This window comes from Chiloscyllium plagiosum, chromosome 6 (genome assembly GCF_004010195.1).
Source record: "Chiloscyllium plagiosum isolate BGI_BamShark_2017 chromosome 6, ASM401019v2, whole genome shotgun sequence".
NCBI classification, from domain to species: domain Eukaryota; kingdom Metazoa; phylum Chordata; class Chondrichthyes; order Orectolobiformes; family Hemiscylliidae; genus Chiloscyllium; species Chiloscyllium plagiosum.
In genome coordinates, this window is record NC_057715.1 from 198,103 (window position 1) to 223,153 (window position 25,051).

Consider the following 25,051-nt stretch of genomic DNA (forward strand, 5'->3'; position numbering starts at 1 on the left):
TTCCGTCCTAAATACACTCAATGGTTTGGCCTCCACAGACTTCTGCCACATGAGTTCGACAGGCTAACCACCTTGAGCCTGAAGAAATCTCTTTGCATCTTAGTTCTAAAGGGTTGTCCCTTCACTCTGAGGCTGTGCCCTCGGGTCCTAGTCTCTCCCACAAGTGGAAGTATCTTCTCCACATCTACTCTGTCCAGGCCTCTCAGTATTCTGTAAGTTTCAATGAGATCCATCTCTTATCCTTCTAAACTCCATTGAGTACAGACCCAGAGTCTTCAGCTGTTTTTCATATGACAAGTTCTTCATGGATGTAGGTTTGCTCACTGAGCTGGAAGGTTCGTTTTCAAACGTTTTGTCACCATACTAGGTAACATCATCAGTGAGCCTCCAGATGAAGCACTGGTGGCATGGTCCGCTTTCTGTTTATATGTTTGGGTTTCCTTGGGTTAGTGATGTCTTTTCCTGTGGTGATGTCATTCCCTGTTCTTTTTCTCAGGGGGTGGTAAATGGGATGCAAGTCAATGTGTTTGTTAATAGGGTTCTGGTTGGAATGCTATGCTTCCAGGAATTCTCCTGCATCTCTGTGTTTAGCTTGTCCTAGGATGGATGTGTTGTCCCAGTCAAAGTGGTGACCTTCTTCATCTGTATGTAAGGATACTAGTGAGAGTGGGTCATATCTTTGTATGGCGAGTTGTGGATCCGTCTGGTTTCATTTTTTGGAAGTCGGTCTTATTTATTTCTCCAGATGTCTGAAGTGTTTTGAGTAGGGCTGTGATTCAGTTCTCTAGCTGTGGGTTCGGGTCTATTGCCACTTGTTGGTAAGTGTTGGTATCTGTAAGTAGTGCGTTCGCTTTCTCAATGTAGTCTATTTGATTTAAAATGACTGTCAAGTGTCCTTTGTCTGCAGGTAGCAAACTAGAGAACCAAATCACAGCCCTACCCAAAAGACTTCAGAAATCATGAGAAATAAATAAGACTGACTTCCAGAAAATGAAACCTGATGGATCCAACACACCACGCTTCTACAGATTACCCAAAATTCACAAACCAGGAGCCCCCCTCAGACCCATAGTCTCGCTACCTGGAACACCAACTTACAGATTAGCCAAGGAGCTACACCAAAGACTAGAACGCTTAGAAGAAGACTCATGCCACTCCATCCACTCCACACAAGAATTCTTGAAGACCATCAAAGACACCAAGATAGAAGAAGATGAAATAATGGTCTCCTTTGACGTAGCCGCACTGCTCACATCCATCAACATCAACCTGGCCAAGGAAACACTGACTATTGGAAGAACCACAAAAATGTGCACCAAACACCACCAATTACATCAGCAAGGCCAGTATCATCAAGCTAGTGGACCTATCCTTACCACCCACTTCACCTTCAACAACAAAACCTACAGACAAACAAACGGAACACCCTTGGAATCTCTGATATCAGAGTTCTTAGCAGAGGCAGTAATGCAGAGACTTGAACAAACAGCTCTGCCAACATCCAACCCAAACGTTGGGTCCGCTGTATGGATAATGACACCTTTGTCATCACTAAGCAAAACAAATTAGAGGAAACCTTCAGGACCATCAATAATAACCTTACTGGCATAAAATTCACTAAAGAGGAGGAAAGCAACAACAAACTGCCATTCCTAGATGTCACAGTCGAGCGAACAGCCAATGGGGAACTTCAAACCAGCATCTACAGGAAAACAACACACACGGACCAAATACTGAACTACAGACACAATCACCCAACATCCACAAATGAAGCTGCATTAGAACATTATTTCAACAAGCCACCACACACTGCAGCACAGAGGAACTACGCAGAGCAGAGGAAAATCACTTATACGGTGTATTCAAAAAGAACAGGTGCCCAATGAACACAGTCTGCCGATTTCTCAGAAACAAACACCAACAAGCAAACACATCCAGAAACCCTAGCCACTCTCCCCTACATCAAAGACATCTCGGAAATGACTGTCAGCCTACTCAGACCCATTGGCCTCATGGTAGCCCACAAACCCACCAATACACTAAAACAGCAACTAATGAACCTGAAAGACCCTGTGCAGACAACAAACAAAACTAATGTCATTTACAAAATACCTTGCAAGGACTGTAACAAACACAACATCAGACAAACAGGCAGAAATCTAGCCACCAGGATACATGAACACCAACTAGCCACAAAAAGGCATGACCCTCTCTCACTAGTATCTTTACATACAGATGTGGAAGAACACCACTTTGACTGGGACAACACATCCATCCTAGGACAAGCCAAACAGAGACACGCACGAGAATTCCTAGAAGCATGGCATTTCAACCGGAACTCTATCAACACATTGACTTGGATCCCATTTACCACAACCTGAGAAAAAGAACAAGAAATGACATCACCACAAGAAATGACATCACTAACCCAAGGAAACTGAAACACACAAATAGAGAGCAGGCGAAACCACCAGTGCTTCATCCGGAGACTCACTGATGATGTTACCTAGTATGGTGACGATATATTTGAAAATGAACCTTTCAGCTCAGCGAGCAAACCTATATCCAGCATCTCAACCTGAGCTACAAGTCTTCTCAAAACTCGCTAACAAGCTCTTCATTCCTGGGATCATTTTTGTAAATTTCCTCTGGACCCCCTCCAATGTCAACACATCCTTCCTTTCAGGACCTAAAACTGCTCACAATATTCCAAATGCAGTTTGACCCAAGCCTTATACAGCCTCAGCAGTACATAGAGCCATAAAGATGTACAGCATGGAAACAGACCCTTCGGTCCAACCCGACCAGATATCCCAACCCAATCTAGTCCCATCTGCCAGCACCTGGCCCATATCCCTTCGGTCCATGCCGACCAGATATCCCAACCCAATCTAGTCCCATCTGCCAGCACCTGGCCCATATCCCTCCAAACCCTTCCTATTCATATACACATCCAAATACCTCTTAAATGTTGCAATTGTACCAGCCTCCACCACTTCCTCTGGCAGCTCATTCCATTCATGTACCACCCTCCATGTGAAAAAGTTGCTCCGTAGGTCTCTTTTATATCTTTCCCCCTCACCCTAAACCTATGCCCTCTAGTTCTGGATTCCCTGACCCCACATATCTGCTCTCATATTCTAGCCATCTTGAAATGAATGCCAACATTGCATTTGTCTTCCTAACTGCTAACTGACCCTGCAAGTTAACCTCAGAATCCTGAATTAAGATTCTGAGTTCCTCTGTGCTTCAGAATTCCAATTCCCCAATAATTAACCAGTCTTGGCCTCTATTCTCCCTACCAAAATGTATAACCTCACACTTTTCCACATTGTTCTCCATCTGCCACATCTTTGCCCAAACTCCTAGCCTGACCAAGTTCTTCTGCATCTTCCCTGCTTCTCAACACTATCTGTCCCTCCAGAAAATAATAAAAGTCACATAGGACTGTAGAACAAGAATTCTGTCTGCAGCATGCAGCAGCTAAAATTATATCACCTAGACATCATTTGGGCGGTAATGATACCTGAGTCAGAGTCAAGATTAGAGTAATGCTGGAAAAGCATAGCAGGACAGGCAGCATCCAAGGAACAGGAAAATCGATGTTTCGGACAAAAGCTCTTCATAAGACCTTTGCCTGAAATGTTGATTCTCCTGCCCCTCGGATGCTGCCTGACCTGCTGTGCTTTTCCAACACTACTCTAATCTTGACTCTAATCTCCAGCATCTGCAGTACCCATTTTTGCCTACAAGAGTCATAGAGACATACAGCATGGAAACAGACCCTTCAGTCAAATTCGTAAATGCTGACCAAATTTCCCAAACTAAACTAGACCCAGTTGCCTGTATTTGACCCCTATCTCTCTAAACCTTTTTCTATTCATGTATCTATCTAAATGTTGCAACTGTATCTGCTTCTACCACTTCCTCTGGCAGTTCATTCCATATACAAACCACCCCCTGTGTGAAAAAGTTGCCCTCAGGTTCTTTAAAATCTTTCTCCTCTCACCTTAAAAATATCCTTCTCATTTTAAACTCCCCACCCTAGGAAAAGAACTTTACTATTCACATTATCTACACCCCTGATGATTTTATAAACCTCTATAAAGTCAGCCCTCCACCTCCTACACTCAAGTGGAAAAAGTCCCAGCCTACCCAGTCTCTGTTTAGAAAGTAGAGCAACATAGAACGATACAGAGCAGAACAGGCCTTTCGGCCCTCGATGTTACGCCGACCTGTGAACTATTCTCAGCTCGTCCCTCTACACTATCCCAAAATCAGCCATGTGCTTATCTAACAATTGTTTAAATCTCCCTAATTCGGCTGAGTTGATTACATTAGCAGGTAGGGCATTCCACGCCCTTACCACTCTCTGCATAAAGAACTTTCCTCTGACATCTGTCTTAAGTCTATCAATTTGTAGTTATGCCCTCTCGTACAAGCTGACATCATCATCCTAGGAAAAAGTATTTCTCTGTCTACCCAATCTAATCCTTTGATCATCTTGTATGTCTCTATCAAATCCCCCCTTAGCCTTCTTCTCTCTAATGAGAACAGACCCAAGTCTCCCAGCCTTTCCTCATAAGACCTTCCCTCCAAGACCAGGCAACATCCTGGTAAATCCCCTCTGCACCTTTTCCAACGCTTCCACATTCTTCCTCTAATGGGGCGACCAGAGCTGTACACAATATTCGAAGTGTGGCCGCACCAGCATTTTGTATAGTTGCAGCATGATATTGCGGCTCCGGAAATCAATCCCTCTACCAACGAAACCTAACACACCGTATGCTTTCTTAACAGCACTATCCACCTGGGTGGCAACTTTCAGGGATCTATGCACGTGGACTCCAAGATCCCTCTGCACATCCACACTACCAAGAATCTTTCCATTGACCCAGTACTCTGCCTTCCTGTTATTCTTCCCAAAGTGCATCATCTCACATTTAGCTGCATTGAACTCCATTTGCCACCTCACTGCCCAATTCTGAAGTTTATCCAAGTCCCCCTGCAACCTGTAACATTCTTCCAAACTGTCCACTATTCCACCGACTTTAGTGTCGTCTGCAAATTTACTAATCCATCCACCTATACCTGTGTCTAAGTCATTGATAAAAATGACAAACAGCAGTAGTCCCAAAACAGATCCTGTGGCACACCACTAGTAAGTGGACTCCAGGCTGAATATTTTTCATCAACCACCACTCACTGCCTTCGTTCAGAAAGCCAGTTTCTAATCCAAACTGCTAAATCACCCTCAATTCCATGCCTCTGCTTTTTCTCCATCAGCCTACCATGTGGAACCTTATCAAAGGTTTTACTGAAGTCCATGTACACCACAACTGCCCTACCCTCATCCACGTTCTCAAAAACTCAGGTTTGTGAGACACGCCCTGCCCTTGATGAAACCATGTTGACTATCTGAAATCAAATTATTGCTTGCTAGATGATTATAAATCTTATCTCTTATAATCCTTTCCTACAACAGAAGTAAGGGTCACTGGTCTATAATTACCTGGGTCATCTCTGCTGCCCTTCTTGAACAATGGCACAACATTTGCAATCCTCCAGTCCTCAGGCACTAAACCTGTAGACACTGATGACTCAAATATCAAAACCAAAGGCTCTGCTATCTCCTCCCTAGTTTCCCAGAGAACCCTCAGATAAATCCCATCCAGCCCAGGGGACTTGTCTACTTTCACTCCTAGAATTGATAACACCTGTGCATAACTAACCTCAATCGTTTCTAGTCTAATATCGCGTACCTCATTCTTCTCCACTACAATATTCTCCTTTTCCTGAGTGAACACCGATGAGAAATGTTCGTTTAGCATCTCTGCGATCTCTACAGGGTCCACACTCAACTTCCCACTTCTGTCTTTGACTGGCCCTATTCCTACCCTAATCATCCTTTTATTCCTCACATACCTATAGAAAGCTTTAGGGTTCTCCTTTATTCTATTTGTTAAAGACTGCTCGTGTCCTCTCTTTGCTCTTCTTAACTCTCTCTTTAAATCCTTTTTAACTGTTCTGTAACTCTCCATCGCCTCATCTGAACCATTTTGCCTCATCAACATATAAGCCTCCTTCTTCTTCTTAACAAGAGATGTAATTTCTGTCGTAAACCATGGTTCCCTTACCTTATCACTTCCTCCCTGCCTGACAGGGACATACCTATCAAGGACACACAATATCTGTTCCTTAAACCAGCTCCACATTTCCATTTTCTGCATCCCCTGCATTTTGCTACCCCATTCTATGCATCCTAATTATTGCCTAATCGCATTATAATTGCCCTTGCCCCATTGATAACTCTTGAGCTGTGGCATGTACCTATCCCTTTCCACCGCGAAACTAAATGTAACTGAATTATGGTCACTCTCTCCAAAATGCTCACCTGCAACTCAATCAAACACCTGGCCTGGCCTGGTTCATTACCAAGCACCAGATCCGGTGTGGCCTCCCCTCTTGTTGACCCTTCGACATACTGTGTCGGGAAACCCTTCTGTACACATTGGACAAAAACTGATCCATCCAATGTACTAGAGCTATTACATTTCCAGTCAATGTTGGGGAAGTTAAAGTCCCCCATAATGACCACCCTGTTCCTTTCACTCCTACTCAGAATAATTTTGCCAATCCTCTCCTCCATCTCCCTGGAACTCTGCGAAGGCCTATAAAAAAACTCGAAGCAGTGTGACCTCTCCTCTCCTGTTTCTAACCTCAGCCCACACTACCTCAGTAGACGAGTCCTCATCAAAAATTCTCTCAGCCACCTTTATACTATCTTTGACTAACAAGGCCATGCCTTCCCCCTCTTTTACCGCCTTGCCTGTTTTTAATTAAAGATCTATACCCTGGAACCTGCAACATCCATTCCTCACCCTGCCGTATACATGTCTCCAAAATGGCCACAACATCGAAGTCCCAGGTACCTATCCATGCTGCAAGCTCACCTACCTTATTTCGGATACTTCTGGCATTGAAGTGGACACACTTCAAACCACTTCGCTGCCAGCACATTCCTGTGACCCTGAAATCCTGTCCCTGTCCTTCTTACTCTCATCCTCCTGTGCACTGCAGCTACACCTCCGGTTCCCATCCCCCTGCTGAGCTAGTTTAAACCCACCCGAATAGCACCAGCAAATTTCTCACCCAGGATATTAGTACCCCTCTGGTTCAAGTGAAGACCGTCCTGTTTGTACAAGTCCCACCTTCCCCAGAATGAGCCCCAATTATCCAAAAACCTGAAACCCTCCCTCCTGCACCATCCTTGCAGCCATGTGTTTATCTGCTATCTCTCCCTATTCCTTGTCTCACTATCACGTGGCACGGGTAACAATCCAGAGATAACAACTTTGTTTGTTCTAGCTCTTAGCTTCCACCCTAGCTCCCTGAAATCCTGCCTTACATCCCTATCCCTCTTTCTACCTATGTCGTTGGTACCTACATGGACAACGACTTGAGGCTGGTCACCCTCTCCCTTCAGGACCCCAAAGATATCATCTGAGACATCTCTGACCCTGGCACCTGGGAGGCAACACACCAACCGCGAGTCTCGTTCATTCCCAACAAACCTTTTATCTGAGCCTCTAACTATTGTGTCCCCAATGACTAACACTCGTCTCCTTTCCCTCCTTCCCTTCTGTGCAACAGGGACAGGCTCTGTGCCAGAGACCTGGGCCCCACTGCATACCCCTGGTAAGTCATCCCCCTCAACAGTATCCAAAACGGTATACATGTTTTTCAAGGGAACGGCCACGGGGGATCCCTCCACTGACTGTTTTTCCCCCTTTCGAACAGTCACCCAGCTTTCTTCGTGCCTCAGTGTAACTACTTCCCTGTAACTCCTATCTATCACAGCCTCTGTCTCTTGAATGATCCGAAGTTCATCCAGCTCCCGCTCCAGTTCCCTAACATGGTCTTGGAGGAGCGAGAGTTGGGTACACTTCCTGCAGATGTACTTGGGTGGAACACTAATGGCGTCCATGATCTCAAACATCATGCAGGAGGAACATTGCTCTCCCTGCACTGCCATCCCTACAAGTCCCCCAGTCACAAAATAAAAAAGAGACGCTTACCTGATATGTCCCTGGTCTTTAAGGTTAGAGGAGGTGGTTAGGTGGGAGGTCCTACAAAGGTAGGGTCTCGGGTTGAGAAGACACTGACTTATCTAGCAGGATGGAAATAAAAATAAGAAGTCCCTCCTTTCCCAGAAATCTAATCTCTCTGACTTCAAATTTAAAAGCACAATCAGTGACTCACCGCTCCCGGCAGGCCCCTGCTCCAAGGTCCCGCCCTTCGAGTTGCTGCTGCCGCTGAGTTTATAACTCAAACCCTTCACTGAAGTGAGATGATCAAAATTTGAAAATTCAAGAGAGAGGGAGGGAGAAGCAAAAGCTAAAAACAGCACTTTTTGTAGACTCAAAAAGAACGAATCAATAACAATAGTTATCAGAAGAGAAAGGAAAACACTCGAAGTAATATTTTGTGTTTATAATGCTTCAGAAACAGAAGGAGGCTCTCTAAGAGCAAAATCCCTTTGTCCAGTTCTTTCCCTGTATCCCTGTAATTTTGTTTCTGTTCAAGTATGTATCCAATTCTCTTTTAAAAGCCATAATTCAGCCTACCTCCACAATTACACAAAGGAAGAAATTCCAGATCCTAAACACTTGCTATGTAAGTAAGATTTTCCCTACATTGGGGTAATTATGACACTGTAGTCCTTGGCCTTTCCACGACTGGAATTGTTTTTCTCAATTTACTTTGTCTCGATCACTCATACAAGTCTGTCAGTGTTTACATCTTCTCTAGAGAACAGAACTCCGGCTTTTCCAATTTATGCTCAATTGAAGGCCCTTATTTCTGGATCGTTCCAATAAATCTCCTACTTTTTATTCTTTCACGGATGTGAGCATTGCTGTAAAGCCTAGCATTGGTTCTCCCTGATTGCTCTTGAGAAGGTTATGGTGAACTGTCATCTTGAACTGCTGCAGTCCACCTGGTAACATTGTTGTTAAGAAGGGAGTTCCAGAATCTTGACCCAACAGCAATGGGAAAATGGTGATTTAGTTACAGGTCATCATGTTGTGTATGGCTCTCTGGCCTTTACATCCTTCTTGAAGTGTGGTATCCTGAATTGAACAAATATCCAAATTATGGTCAAACCAGTGGTTTATAAAGATGCATCATGACTTCTTTGTTTACATACTCTATGCTTCTGTTTATAGAATCCAGTATCTTAACCTGCCTTGCCACCTTTAAATAAGAAATGGTAAAAATTGTTCCATTCAGTAATTATGTCAGCATCCTTTTTAACTTGTTTGTTCATTTTTAGTTTGTGTAAGAATACAGTGCCAATTATAGTCATTTTAGGATATTTCCTGATCAAACTGTTCAAAGGTGTTACTGCACATCCCCAGAGCAAGTGGGAATTGAACCTAGGTCTCCTGGCTTCAAAGTAGGGAGGCTACCAGTGCACCCTACTGTAGATCATTTTAATCCAAAACACAGTTACCAGCAGGTGGAGCCATATAACAAATTAGTGTCTGTAGTCATGTTGCATGGAGTTTAGAAATTGGAGGAAAAGGTGTGAAGCAATGTGGGGCATTCCTGCCTCTGAGCCAGAAGCTCCTGGTTTAAGTCCACCCCAGGATGCAACGGTCAAGTAAGGAGTGTTAATAATGCAGCCAAATAGGTGAGTGTCACCATGCAAACCCTTCCAAGATCCGCCTACTGTAGTAAGAGCAGGAAAGATTCTAGGTCATCATGTGATGGAATGGAAGTTAGAGCCTCTACCATCACTATCCATAGCTCCAGACTAAAACATGCAGGTAATCACAACTTGCATTCCTAATGAACTATTCCAGACCATCAGCAAATAAAAATTAGAGCACAGAAAGATGAAGCCCAGTGATTTGGTTTGCATCTTCCACAAGAATTGAAATCTTATCTCACATGCCTGTCCTGTTTCCACACTTCAAACTTTCCCTGTTTTTTTCAACTGCCTGTTTTATCCTATTCTCAACTTTTAAAATGGTCTCTGCTTTAACCATTAACTCATAATTTTTTTCAGTTTCCTATCTTTAATATTATGTCTTTTGATTTAGATTTTTCTATGGTGTAAATAATCTGTTTCTCATCACTCTGTCTCTATAAATTTTAAACATTTCTGTCAAACATATGAAGGGAACAGATAACTTAGAAGCAGGGAGGTTGTATTCACTGGTGGGTGAAACTAGAACTAGGGGGCAGAGTCTCAAAATAAGGGGAGCAGATTTAGAAATGAGTTGAGGAGGAACTTCTTCACCCAAAGGGTTGTGGGTCTATGGAATTCCCTGCTCAGTGAAGCAGTTGAGGCTACCTTGTTGAATGTTTTTAAGACAAAGACAGATGTTTCAACAGCAAAAGAATGAAGGTGAGTGGGTGGGTAACTGGGGCTGAGTCCACAAAAACAAATCAGCCATGATCTTACTGAATGGCAGAGCAGGCTCGCTGGGTCAGATGGCCTACTCCTGCTTTTACTTCTAATGTTTGGAAACTACTCCTTTATCCTGTTGGAGTTCTGGAAGAATTAAGTTCAAGTCTTTCTTTGTAGTTGTATTTATTCAATCCAGACAGTATTGCAGAGAATTTTTGCTGAACCCTCGCCGTGCCTCACATCCATCCCACACATCAGAGCTTATAATTGCACAAAGAGTTTTCCAAATGTGGACTTATGCAAGTTTCATATAGATTCACCATTATTTTTCAATTTTTATTTGCTATACCCTTTCTATAAAGCTCAATATTCTATTGTCTTATTTTATGGCCATAATCATAAGTTGCTTCATTTAAGCATATATTTCATAGAGTCATAGAGATATACAGCACGGAAACAGACCCTTCGGTCCAACCCATCCATGCTGACCAGATATCCCAACCCAATCTAGTCCCATCTGCCAGCACTGGCCCATATCCCTCCAAACCCTTCCTATTTGTGTACCCATCCAGATGCCTTTTAAATGTTGCAATTGTACCAGCCTCCACACATCCTCCAGCAGCTCATTCCATCCACATACCACCCTCTGCGTGAAAAAGTTGCCCCTCAGGTCCCTTTTATATCTTTCCCCTCTCATCCTAAACCTATGCCCTCTAGTTCTGGACTCCCTGACCCCAGGGAAAAGACTTTGTCTATTTATCCTATCCATGCCCCTCATGATTTTATAAACCTCTATAAGGTCATCCCTCAGCCTCTGACGTTCCAGGGAAAACAACCCCAGCCTGTTCAGCCTCTCCCTATAGCTCAAATCCTCCAACCCTGGCAACATCCTTGTAAGTCTTTTCTGAACCCTTTTAAGTTTCACAACATCTTTCCAATGGGAAGGAGACCAGAACTGCACGCAATATTCCAACAGTGGTCTAACCAACTTTCTGTACACCCGCAACATGACCTCCCAACTCCTGTACTCAATACTCTGACTAATAAAAGAAAGCATACCAAATGCCTTCTTCACTATCCTATCTACCTGCGACTCCACTTTCAAGGAGCTGTGAACCTGCACTCCAAGGTCTCTTTGTTCAGCAACACTCTCTAGGACCTTACCGTTAAGTGTATAAGTCCTGCTAAGATTTACTTTCCCAAAATGCAGCACCTTGCATTTATCTGAATTAAACTCCATCTGCCACTTCTCAGCCCATTGGCCCATCTGATCAAGATCCTGTTGTAATCATGATGAAGTACACCTTTTTTTTAGCAAAAGATTTTTTCACTAGTCTTTCATGGGTGGTGCAGGTAAGACCAGTATTTGTTTCAGACCTGAATTGCCCAAAGTGCTGGTCAACAATGTTCCTGAGCTGTTGCAATCCACCTGGTGTAACTAATCCTGCGTGGTATTAGAAAGGGGATTTCATTTCGGAATGTTCATTGCTCCTGTCACTTTTTGTTTCCATTTTGTGGCAATCCAGACTTATGTAACACTTATGAGGTAGACAAAGTTAAAAATCTCACAACACCAGGTTATAGTCCAACAGGTTTATTTGGAAATACAAGCTTTCGGAGCGCTGCTCCCTCATCAAATAGTTAGTGGGACGGGACCATAGGACACAGAATTTATAGTAAAAGATCATAGCGCCATACAACTGATGTGATGTATTGAACAAACCTAGATTGCTGTTAAGAATGGGGATGCAGGTTTCAATTATGGCAGCTACCTGATGAAGGAGCAGCGCTCCAAATGCTAATGCTTCGAAATAAACCTGTTGGACTATAACCTGGTGTTGTGTTGTGTGCTTTTTAACTTAATTTTTTTCGGCAGTTTCCTGATGGTATTGCTGGATGGTATCTTCAATTAACCTTTCACGTCCACTGAACTTGCCCCATACATCAAGTCAGCCACCTCCTCACAGTTCTTTAAGATATTCTTTGAGCACAATCCTTCTTAACGAATCCTTTCCAAAGTAAAAAATAGTATATAATTTTCTTAGAAATGGAAATCTCTAACATCCAAAAATTAAGTTTTAATGTTAATAAAGTACTTGTTTTGAAATATACTATTAAACTAATTAGTGGAGCTGTTTTGCATTGGTTAATATATTTTATTAAGTTTATATTTTGAAGGTTTTTGCCCATCCTGAAAGCCCAGGCTTGCAATTAAAAAGAGCACTAAGCAAGCTGAAGGTGCATTCTATTTTCACCACCGTATCTCCCAGATTGCAAAAACAAAGTGTTTCACACCTAAACTGTAACAATTTAAATTTATGACATTGAAAAATTATTTGAAAATAGGAACAAATTCAATTTTAGAAGAATTATTGAAGCAACGTTTAATGTATGTCTTTTTAAACAACAGTATGTTTCAGTTAAAAAAGGAAAATTGTTATACAGTACTGATTTTACACTTGTTGGTACACGGCATTGCTATTTGAACCATAAAATATTCTGTAAACTCAAACATCCTATTCACATGAGAAAGAAAACACAGGATTTATTTCCTCACCCCAATGCAATAATTGTTTTAGATAAATAATGTGTAATTTTGGAACCATACAAAATAACTTTGTTTTCATCTTTGTTTTGCAGATAAAATATGTAAAGATTCTAATTTTATGAATCCTATGGGGCAGAGAGAGAGAGAGAGAGAGATACAGAAGACAATCATTTTCTATTATTTATTATTTGCTAATAATCTCTTAGAAATTACAAACCAATGTTTGCCAGATCTGGGAGTGTCTCCAATGCCCCACTTCACCAACGTTGCCTGTATGTGCCTTGCTGATAATAATGAGTCCATTCCATTGCTATGAAATCCAGGTTCCTCTTCCACAGTAGAACTGGATGATAGGGTACCCTCCACATGCAGCAGAGGCACCAGACCTCCAAAACCAATATTTCCAAAACCAAGATCCATTGCTACAAAATCCTATTAGTCCCCTCTGCTACAAAGATATTGAATCAAGTCAGAAGTCTCACAACACCAGGTTATAAGCCAACAGTTTTGTTTGAAATCACAAGCTTTCTGAGCACTGCTCCTTCATCAGGTGAAGTTACATCACCTCCACCTGACGATGGAGCAGCACTCCAAAAGGTTGTGATTTCAAATAAACATTTTGGACTATCGTCTAGTGTCATATGACTCCTGACTTTGTCCATCCCAGTTCATCCCAGCACCCCCACACACAAGTATTGAGCCACCTCCTGGAATTACACAGTTCAGGATTGCACACTCTGCAGCCAAAGCACAGATTCTCTCGGGTATAGCCAATCACATCCGATACATCCAGAAGTTTTAAACTTTATTCTCCATCTGACATATTTTGCATACTGTCTCTCTTAAATTCTAACGTTAATACTATTGAGGGAAAAATGCAATACAATTAGCTGAGTGACTTATGCTTAAAATTAAGTTATGAGTTTATCTTCTCACAAAACAATTGATAGAGTTGTGGAATTCAGTCCTCAAATCAGTAAAAATCCAAGATTTCTATGTAATGAAAATGACATTTCCTTTATTCAGTCACATTAAATCAATGATCCAGACACCCTTTTAGCAAGCAACATATCCTCAAATTTACCTTGAGCATGCTTGTAATTCTATTTATAAAAGTATAAATATATTTATAAATTTACATTAATTGGCTCTTTTTTTTATTTGTTCAGGTCAAAGAAAACGTGCCACTCGATTAGAGGAAGCTCTTGAACAGATTCAAAGTTCATCTTGTGGGTCAGCATCTTTATCGCCTGTTGTTACAAAACCCACAGTTAACAAAGGGTAAGATCTTGAGTGTTCCTTATTAAATAGAACACATATTCTAAGTTCTAAATCCATCAAAATACGTAAATTATAAATGCCAATTCAAGAAAGTAATTTAAGATCAGGTTAAGAAATAATTTTATTACTAGATTTCCCTACAGCCTATCAATATATACCAGAGTCCCATCCAATGCCTTTAATGAGTTTGGTTTAGTGGTAAAAAGTTAAATTGGTGAATATGTGGCTTTTAATGGAAATAAAGATTATAAGGACACATTTAAATATTTATATTCCTTTAGTCTGTGAAGCTTAATGGTTTTTCTGCAGCTTTCAGTTTTTAAATATAGTTTAAATTTAGTGTTTCTCCATTAAATTTTCACGTGTTATAGAAGTAGACTCTCAGTTACTCCACAGACGTAGACTATTTAGCGAAAATGTCTCTGTAAATGAATTTTTCCTTTAGGAAACTCTAATCCCAGTAATTTAATCTTTAAGTTCCCTTCTTACCTAAGTGTGTTTTTTAAAAAAGATAGACTTAGCTACATGTTACATGTAGTTTTTGTCTATTTGGGTAGTGGAAATTATCTTTCCTTTTGCTCTTTGAATCTTTTAAAGTACTTTCGCTATGTTATAGAATTTTTGTTTTTGCTGTACAACACATCTATAATGTTAGTCAGTTTCTCACTGATCAGTACAGTGTATGAGGCCATATGTTTTTGTCAGTAGGAGCAGGTTTAAAGAGTGTGGTATAATTTCATCAGGGATGCTTAACTAGAAATCCACATCTTGAAGTTATACTTTCTGGTCCCAAATATCTCATTTGTTTTGATAAGTTAGGAATGTGTTACCACAACATTTAGTGAGTTTTTTTTATTGTATCCATTTCTACTAAGGTTTTGTTGACAATATTGAATACTTTTGTCTTATATGTTTAACTAAAACTTTGATGTGGTGTTGTGAATAAGGCAGATCCTTCACACAATAAAAAAAATCACTGATAATTGGACATTATTTCTTGGAATTGCATTCTCAGGACCACTGATTCACTTCTGAATCTATCAACTCATGAGACTAAAAACGGTTCACACTATCAACAACAACTTTTAGAAGCTAAAGCTTATGCCAAGCTTATGCAAGAGAGGAGTGGGGCAGATCTGCAAAACAGCCGCTTACGCTTCCAGCAGGAGTTGGAAGAGACACAACGTCTCCTGGGAGAGCAACAACTGAATAGTTTACAGGTGGTGTAAAAGTTACAACAACCTTTCTCATTTTCTCTAGTGAGCATTTTTACATATGAATTAGGAATTCTAAAATCAGCATCTTCCAGAATAAATGCTATTTTATCCAAACATAAATTAATAAAACTTCTGTTTGATATGCATTTTATTAGGTTTTTTATTGTCTATTGTTTATATTATAAAGTGGATTTAGATATGAACAATAATTAGATTAGATTAGATTACTTACAGTGTGGAAACGGGCCCTTCGGCCCAACAAGTCCACACCGCCCCGCCAAAGCGCAACCCACCCATACCCCTACATTTACCCCTTACCTAACACTATGGGCAATTTAGCATGGCCAATTCACCTGACCTGCACATCTTTGGACTGTGGGAGGAAACCAGAGCACCCGGAGGAAACCCACGCAGACACGGGGAGAACGTGCAAACTCCACACAGTCAGTCGCCTGAGGCGGGAAATGAACCCGGGTCTCTGGCGCTGTGAGGCAGCAGTGCTAACCACTGTGCCACCGTGCCGCCCATATTAATGATTGTAAATGTATATAACTTCATGTTAAGAACAAGATACTTGTGGCTTCTTCTATATGTAAGAGTAAAGGGGTCAAGGGAAAGAAGAGTGAAATAAGTCACGGGTATGTAAGAATACAATCAAATGCTTTTAACAATCGTCAAAAAAATTACAGTGTTGTAGGGATTTTGGGAACTTTATTCACAATGGTAGAAGGAGTGAGGTCTTCACAAAGGGGTATAAGGTTAACCAGAAACTTGGAAGAGTAGTCACATCCAGCATTGCCTTTAAGTTTCTTACCATGCTCAGCTTGAACTTACACAACTGGATGGCAATGCAGGGATCAATGTGCCAACACTGATCGTCAGGTGTAGAATCTTGGAACAGCTGCAAGCACAGCTGCACAACTTGGATAGAATGTTGGTTGTATCTGAAGAAACTTTCGCTTTTGAATGCATGCAATAACATTTTAATCATAAATGTTGCATCCTAATCATCCTCACTCCCTCTATTCAGTCCTTTCTATCTAACTTCACATCTTAACTGGTTCCCAGCTTGTACCTGCCTGACATCACCTGTCCCTCAATTCAAGGATGACATCTACTCGAGGTTACAAGGATCTGTCGTAGAACTTCATGTAACTGAGCAGACTGTCAACTTCACAGATCTTTGGGAATGTGATTTCCCATGGGGCAGGATTCACTTTCTTTTCTTTCTTCTCTGTGGTCACTCCGCCTTATCGTTGTGACATTGGAACCCAAAAAATGGTGCAGTTTGATGGATAAGTTAATAGACAATAGGTGCAGGAGTAGGCCACTCTGCCCTTTGAACCAGCACCACCATTCATTATGATCATGGCTGATCATCCTCAATCAGTATCCTGTTCCTGCCTTATCCCCATAACCCTTGATTCCACTATCCTTAAGAGCTCTATCCAACTTGTTGCATTGACCACTAAGAGCAGTTGTTAATGTCAATGCTACCACACTTTAATTTAAAATTCCAAGTGTCTTTGAAGTTCTTTTTCTGGAACATTGACCATTTAAGAATTGAGAGAACAAGACTTGGCAGGCAAGGTGATTTAGCCAAATTAACCAGCTCATTAAAGTTAATTTTGCAGAGTCTTGCCTACATGTTTGTGGACTATGCTCCAGAAAGGACACTTGCCCCTCTTTGACAGACCTCTTGATGTGGATGTGGCAGGAGAATTAGTGATAGAATTTTGTTTGTACTTTTCTGCATGACTGATACAGCCAGTGCCTCTTTGCAGCCAGGCACTGTGGTGACAACAACTGCTTTGTGCATTGGGACTTCAGTTGACTTCTGGAGATCTTTGTTACCAAACATTGGTTACAGCAGGCTGTGGAAAGCTGAGCTAGTGCAGCTGATAGATTGTTGGATCTTCTCATTAATGGTGACCATTTGGGAGATGTCATTGGCAAAGTAGGGACAAAGTTCAATATATTCCAGAGACCTTTCTTCAACATAATGTGGGAGATGGAATATTTGGCCGACCAAGTAAGGGTTGAAAAATGAGTTGAGATATAAGCATCTTCTGTGTATTCTGGTTTTTAAAAAGATGGATAAAATTTATTAAATTCATACTTAAATATAAGTGTACATATGATAATAACCCTGGATGTTTGCTGCCTGAATCAAAGATGATTATAGAATTTTTAACTGATGCATCAATACTCAAAAGACTGAGCAATGAAGGCAAGCATGCCAAGCGCCTTTTTAACCACCCTGTTTATATGTGACGCAAACAGCAAAGAATTATGTACCTGCACCCCAAGGTCCCTCTGTTCTCCAACACTTGTCTTTAGACTCATGCCACTGCCATTGGGTTTCTAGCTTCTTTACAGAATCGCAGACATTATATGAAGAGGGGGCTACTGACTCGTTATGCCTTCACTAGTTCTCCAAATGAACACAATGACTTTGTGCAATTCTCCTTCCATTTCTACATACCCCTTCACACTGTTTCTATTCAGTCATCCAATGCTGTCTTGAATACCTCAATTAAAGTTGCCTGCACTACACATCCAGGCAGTGCATTCCAGGTTCTAAGCCACTTATTGTGTGAAAAAAAATTCACATATCAAATTTGCTATCTTTATTAATCCTTTTAAATCTGTGCCTTTTCAGTCTCAGAACAGAACAGTTTCTCCCTATCCTCTGTATCCAGATCTCTCGTGATTATGGAAATTTTCATCAGAGCTTCCCTTAGCCTTCTCCAGTCGAAGGAGAGCAGTCCTAATCTCTCCAGTCTATCCTCACAATAAAAAAGGTTCTTATCCCTAGAACCATTCTTATAAATCTCTTCAGTCAACTCTCTGAAACTTTTAACTCAAATTCTTCAATCATACGCAGGTTTTGTTAGATTTTGGGGTTCAGGACCAATGTTACCAAACATAGGCAGTCAGCCATTTGTAAAGAACTTTTAGGTAGTTTATTAAATTTGCTAGGAAGCAGTTTAGATATGGGATAAGACCATAAGACATAGGAGCGGAAGTAAGGCCATTCAGCCCATCGAGTCCACTCCGCCATTCAATCATGGCTGATGGGCATTTCAACTCCACTTACCCGCATTCTCCCTGTAGCCCTTAATTCCTTGTGACATCAAGAATTTATCAATTTCTGCCTTGAAGACAATTAGCGTCCTGGCCTCCACTGCACTCTGTGGCAATGAATTCCACAGGCCCATCACTCTCTGGCTGAAGAAATGTCTCCGCATTTCTGTTCTGAATTTACCCCCTCTGATTCTAAGGCTGTGTCCACGGGTCCTAGTCTCCTCGCCTAATGGAAACAATTTCCTAGCGTCCACCCTTTCCAAGCCATGTATTATCTTGTAAGTTTCTATTAGATCTCCCCTTAATCTTCTAAACTCCAATTAATACAATACCAGGATCCTCAGCCATTCCTCGTATGTTAGACCTATCATTCCAGGGATCATCCGTGTGAATCTCCGCTGGACACGCTCCAGTGCCAGTATGTCCTCCCTGAGGTATGGGGACCAAAATTGGACACAGTACTCCAAATGGGGCCTAACCAGAGCTTTATAAAGTCTCAGTAGCACAACAGTGCTTTTATATTCCAACCCCCTTGAGATAATTGACAACATTGCATTCGCTTTCTTAATCACGGGCTCAACCTGCATGTTTGCCTTTAGAGAATCCTCGACTAGCACTCCCAGATCCCTCTGTACTTTGGCTTTACGAATTTTCTCACCGTTTAGAAAGTAATCCATGCTTCTATTCTTTTTCCCAAAGTACAAGAGCTCGCATTTGCTCACATTGAATTCCATCAACCATTTCCTGGACCACTCCTCCAAACTGTCTAGATGCTTCTGCAGCCTCCCCACTTCCTCAGTACTACTGCCTGTCCACCTAACTTTGTCACCGGCTGCCATTCCGAAAAAGAACCTTTTATCCCAACTCTCTGCCTTCTGTCAGACAGCCAATCCTCTATCCATACCAGTAGCTCACCTCGAACACCATGGGCACTCACCTTGCTCAGCAGCCTCCCGTGTGGCACCTTATCAAAGGCCTTTTGGAAGTCTAGGTAGTCTAGGTAGACCACATCCACTGGGTTTTCCCGGTCTAACCTACTTGTCACCTCTTCAAAGAACTCCAACAGGTTTGTCAGGCACGACCTCCCATTATTAAATCCATGTTGACTTGTTCTAATCCGACCCTGCTCTTCCAAGAATTTAGAAACCTCATCCTTAATGATGGATTCTAGAATTTTACCAACAACCGAGTTAGGCTAATTGGCCTATAATTTTCCATCTTTTGCCTTGATCCTTTCTTGAACAAGGGGGTTACAACAGCGATCTTCCAATCATCTGTGACTTTCCCGGACTCCAGTGACTTTTGAAAGATCTCAACCAACGGCTCCGCTATTTACTCAGCCACCTCCCTCAGAACTCTAGGATGTAGCCCATCGGGGCCAGGAGATTTATCAATTTTAAGACCTTTAGGTTTTCTAGCACTTTCTCTTTTGTAATGGCAACCATACTCAACTCAGCCCCCTGACTCCCTTTAATTGTTGGGATATTACTCCAGTCTTCCACTGTGAAGACTGACACAAAGTACTTATTAAGTTCTCCTGCTATTTCCTTATCTCCCATCACTAGGTTTCCAGCATCAGTTTGAAGTGGCCCAATGTCTACTCTTGCCTGTCGTTTGTTTCTTATGTATTGAAAGAAACCTTTACTATCATTTCTAATATTACTAGCTAGCCTACCTTCATATTTGATCCCCTCCTTCCTTATTTCTCTCTTTGTTATCCTCTGTTTGTTTTTGTAGCCTTCCCAATCTTTTGATTTCCCAGTGGCCACTTTATAGGCTCTCTCTTTCTCTTTGATAGATTTCCTGACTTACTTTGTCAGCCATGGCTGTCTAAGCCCTCCCCGGATAATCTTTCTTTTCTTGGGGATGAACTTCTGTACAGTGTCCTCAATTTTATCCACAAACTCCTGCCATTTTTGCTCTACTGTCTTCCCTGCTAGGCTCTGCTTCCAGTCTATTTTCGTCAGTTCCTCTCTCATGCCCTCATAATTACCTTTATTTAACTGTAACACCATTACATCCGATTTTGCCTTCTCTCTTTCAAACTGCAGACTGAACTCTACCATATTATGATCGCTGCTTCCTAAGTGTTCCCTTACTTTAAGATTTTTTATAAAGTCTGGTTCATTACATAGCACTAGGTCCAGAATAGCCTGTTGTGGGCTCCATGACAAGCTGTTCCAAAAAGCCATCCTGTAAGCATTCCATGAATTCCCTTTCTTTGGATCCACTGGCAACATTGTTTACCCAGTCCACCTGCATATTGAAGTCTCCCATGATCACTGTGACCTTACCTTTCTGACATGCCTTCTCTATTTTTCGGTACATGTTGCACACCTGGTCCTGACCACTGTTAGGAGGTCTGTACATAACTCCCATTATGGTTTTTTTGCCTTTGTGGTTCCTCAATTCCGCCCACACAGACTCCACACCATCCGACGCTATGTCATTTAGCACCATAGATGTTAATTAATTAGAGAGAAAAGTACTTGAATGGTAACAGATTGAATCCTCCTGAACGAGAATGATCTTGTGACTCTGAACACTTGTTGATAAACCCTATTTTGCGGGTAAGCAATACAGGCTGTGCCAATCAGTAGTTTGAATCTTTTTTATATAATGAGTAGGGAACAGCTACTCATGACATCAGAATAATAACCCCCCCCGACCTTGACAAGTCTATTTTAATTTTTCCTTGTGGCAAATACTTTTATTTTCTAAACACTACACATAAGAGGGGACATGTTATGCAGCTAAATCTGACCTCAGTAATATAACTCTCAACCTTCTTGTAACCTTTATCATACTTTTTTTTATCCTCATTTAAACTTATTTATGTTTGGGAAGGCAAGTAACTGCTGTAAGGCAGACAGTTACAGGAGGTTTCATGCTACACAGGAAATACTTGAAAAATTAAGTTTTAAAAAGAGACCCCAATTTCCAACAAATTGAGGTTTGTTTGCCTAATCCGTGTAATTAGACATTGTAAAGAAACCTACTCTGTTTTTGAAATGGATGCAAGGAATGTAGTCTGGTAAAATGGTTTCCAAAAGCGACATGACTTCTCTTGTGGATTCAACTGCAGCCAAAGCATATCAAAAAGTGTCATTAAGTATCCAAGGATTCCACCTGTTCATTAACCCCTCAAAAAGATGTGAGGACTTAAAGCTGCTGTCGTGTGAAATAGGAGATAAGAATAGGAATTTCAGCACAATTGACTTTGCTTTGTGAAACAATAATTCATCATAGTTAACATTTGCAGCTATTTTGTGTGATTACTGTAAAAGCTGGCTGGGGACAGAAACAATCTGAACTTCATGAAAGAGAGATCTTGATACAGAAGTACTTATAACAAGGAGCCAAAGGGAGGCATCCAGAGCAAACCAATTGAAGAACTATTGTAATGAACCAGGATACCAATAACTGGAACCTGCTATGTTATAAAAGTGGAACATAGGAGCTTTCACTCACTTCCAGAATCTATTCTGATGGAACCACCTTTGGGAGCAACCTCCAACCATTCAATTACAGAAATGATTGTTAGGGCTCAACCTGACTTCAGATCTTGATGACTTCGCTTCAGAAAGATAACTTTCAATCTAGCCAGGCCTGCAACAAATTTGAGACTCATCTTATTTTCATCTATATATTTAGCTTAGATTACCTACAGATTACCTTTCAGCAATAGATGTCTAATAAACTTACCTTTTATTTTGTCAAAAACACAAAGTAATGCTCGTTATTTTAAAACTGAAACACAAATTTCAAAGGTGACTACAAAGGAACTTGTGCAAACTCTTAGTTTACATACCACTCTGAGGAAAAGCCTGGTATGGTGCTGTGAAAGTTAAAATTATTTGAAGTCTAGAAATCATATTACAGGAGAGTTCAACAAATATGTGGTCGAGGGATTCAAAACACAGAACAGCCACCACCAACAGTATAGAGACACAACCTGCTGGTCACATCCTGGTTCTGCACTTGACATGTACACTAATTGCATATTTTCTTAAATTGATATTACAACATTCAGCATTCCAAAGTCTTCAGATTTTTTGATTCACTCTACATAATGTCAAGGAATTGTTAAACATGCTGGATTTAACATGTCCTGATAACAGCCCAGTTGTAACACTGAAGTCTTGTTTTCCCAAAAGAAGTAATTCTCCTCTAGCTAAGCTAATATACTACAGCTGCAAGACTAGTATCATCTTGAAAAAGTGAAAAATTGCCCAAACATGCCCCATTTAAGAAAAGCAAAACTAGTCCAATTGACCAGTTCCCATTCCATCACTATTCTCAACTAATTGAAGGAATCATAGTCAAGTGATAGTTACTAATAAACTACTTATCAAGACTCAATTTTGATGTTTCCAGGAGCACTTTGCTCCAGACCTCATTACAGTTTTTGTGTATTGAAGGAAAGGGTTTCATTGTGGACCTGAAATGGGACTAGCCTTGCCATCAAGTCACTAACTGACCGGGTCTGTTACATGCAACATGGTGACAGTGCACTTGAAGAATCACAGTTTGATTTGGATATATCAAAATGGATTTCAGGTTGTAACTAGCAGGTGTAAATAAGGGAAGCAAGCAGCAGTAGTGTACTTGGATTTTCAAATACATGCAAAACATTACCCACAAAATTAGGGATTGAGGAAAATTTACTAGCATGGAATAAGAACTGGTTAATCAGAAAGAGAATAGGAATAAATGGGTCATTTTAAGATTGCCAGGCTGTAGATCTCTTTTTTTTAAAAATCTCCTCCCACTACCCTTCCAGTTGGTAGATTCCAGACCCTAAGAATGCATTGGTAAAAATAAACTCCCAATATCCGAAGTATCTTAAATCTGTGCCCTCTGGTTTCAGAATTTTCTGTCACTTAAACATCTTCTTCCCCATCTCCCCTGACAAACCCCTCATGATGTTGAATGAGGGGAGTTGGACCGTCACTTAATTGAAAGATCTGCGAAGCAGTGGTTAAATTGTTTTACAGTGAATCAGTGAACCACATTCCACTCATTTATTGACAGAGAGTTTATTTCGTATAAAACACTGTGATTAATCTCCAGCACTTGACATGTGTAATCTTTTACCCTTGATAGGATAGACTACAGTTTGAACACAAGAGTTATGAGAAATGCAAAGGCAACACTCAAAATTTAAATTTAACACTAACAGCTTTGCTTGATTGGTAGAAATACGGATTAAAGATACAGTGTACCCACTATAATGCATGCGTATTGTTTTGCAGCCTTAGTGCCCAAAAATGGAGTTATTAATGAGTTACCCAGCAGTATCTAGGGCAGGAAAATGTAACACGGGGCAATGCTATAGGCTGGCCAGGGAATAGGGACCTTGCAGCTCTCTGTCATGTACACTACATGATTCTGTATGCAATATTCTATCCTTTTAGAAACCCTATCATGAGTGGATTCTGCAGCCCCTCCCTCACATGTCGAATCATTTATCCCCACCCCAATCCCACTCAGTGCACACTTCGAATTTTCAACTTAATGTAATATGATAATGAGCTCTCCTCAGCCAGTGGTTTGCAGCCTCTACCCTAGCCACTTCACAATTGTCACCCACCCACTTTGCCCCAGCCTTCAGTCAACCCCCACTCTCAAAGACTAACTTATTATGTTTCCTTCCCATGAGAACTGCTGTCCTTGCACTTACTCCCTGTCCAATTACTTGTCTCCTAGTTTTTGTTGACAGATCTGACAGATTGTAATGCGTCCCCTTGAGTGACCTAACCAGGCAGTCCTACATGAGAAGTGCCCAGACCCTTGACTGACTGGGCAATGTACATTTCCACTTTAGACTTACACTGCCAGGATAGACTGCTGTGGGAGCACAGAACTGATCATGACACACTTCACAAACAGTAGGGGCATGGAGTCCCAGACCAAAATCATCCTGATGGATGGCTGATCATAACCAATCACCTGCACTGATATGGATGCTGCCTTTGTCTTATAGAGCCTTCAGCTATAACACACATTTCGTCAGTGCAAATTGGCTATAATTAGATTGGCCAAATTGTGAATGTCATTATATTAATGTAAATTTTCAACTGAATGGGTCAAGTGATTTTCTATGAGGGACCTTCAACAGTGCAATTTTCTCCAGCTGTTTTCCATTGCATGATTTTCTATAGTGCGAGGTCGTAGTAGAACACAACTGTTGCGTTATAGCAGAATGACCTGTACTATGCTGGGACACAGGCAACCATGGACTTCAGTGGGAAATACTGCTCTCAGAGTTTGAGCTGTGGCTGTCTGGTTGCTACACATGCAGTGTATTTACTGTAAGCAACGGTGTGTCAGGGTTGAGTTGCAGTGTGTCTAGGGGGGTTGAGTTGCAGTGTGTCTGGGGGGATTGAGTTGCAGTGTGTCTAGGGAGGTTGAACTGCAGTGTGTCTAGGGAGGTTGAGCTGCAGTGTGTCTGGGGGGTGAGCTGCAGTGTGTCTAGGGGGGTTGAGCTGCAGTGTGTCT

The 25,051-nt window shown here is 41.3% G+C and overlaps 1 protein-coding gene across 6 annotated transcripts in view; it reads left to right on the forward strand.

Annotated features, from left to right (window-relative positions):
• The first annotated feature begins 15,267 nt into the window (after positions 1-15,267).
• cep126 (centrosomal protein 126) overlaps positions 15,268-25,051 on the forward strand; it is a 75,710-nt gene continuing 65,926 nt past the window's right edge. For all 6 annotated transcript variants that reach the window (XM_043691111.1, XM_043691112.1, XM_043691114.1 and 3 more), the window contains exon 1: positions 15,268-15,466. In XM_043691111.1, coding sequence (XP_043547046.1) covers positions 15,359-15,466 — 108 coding nt within the window. In that variant the 5' untranslated portion in view covers positions 15,268-15,358. The remainder of the gene's footprint in view (positions 15,467-25,051) is intronic.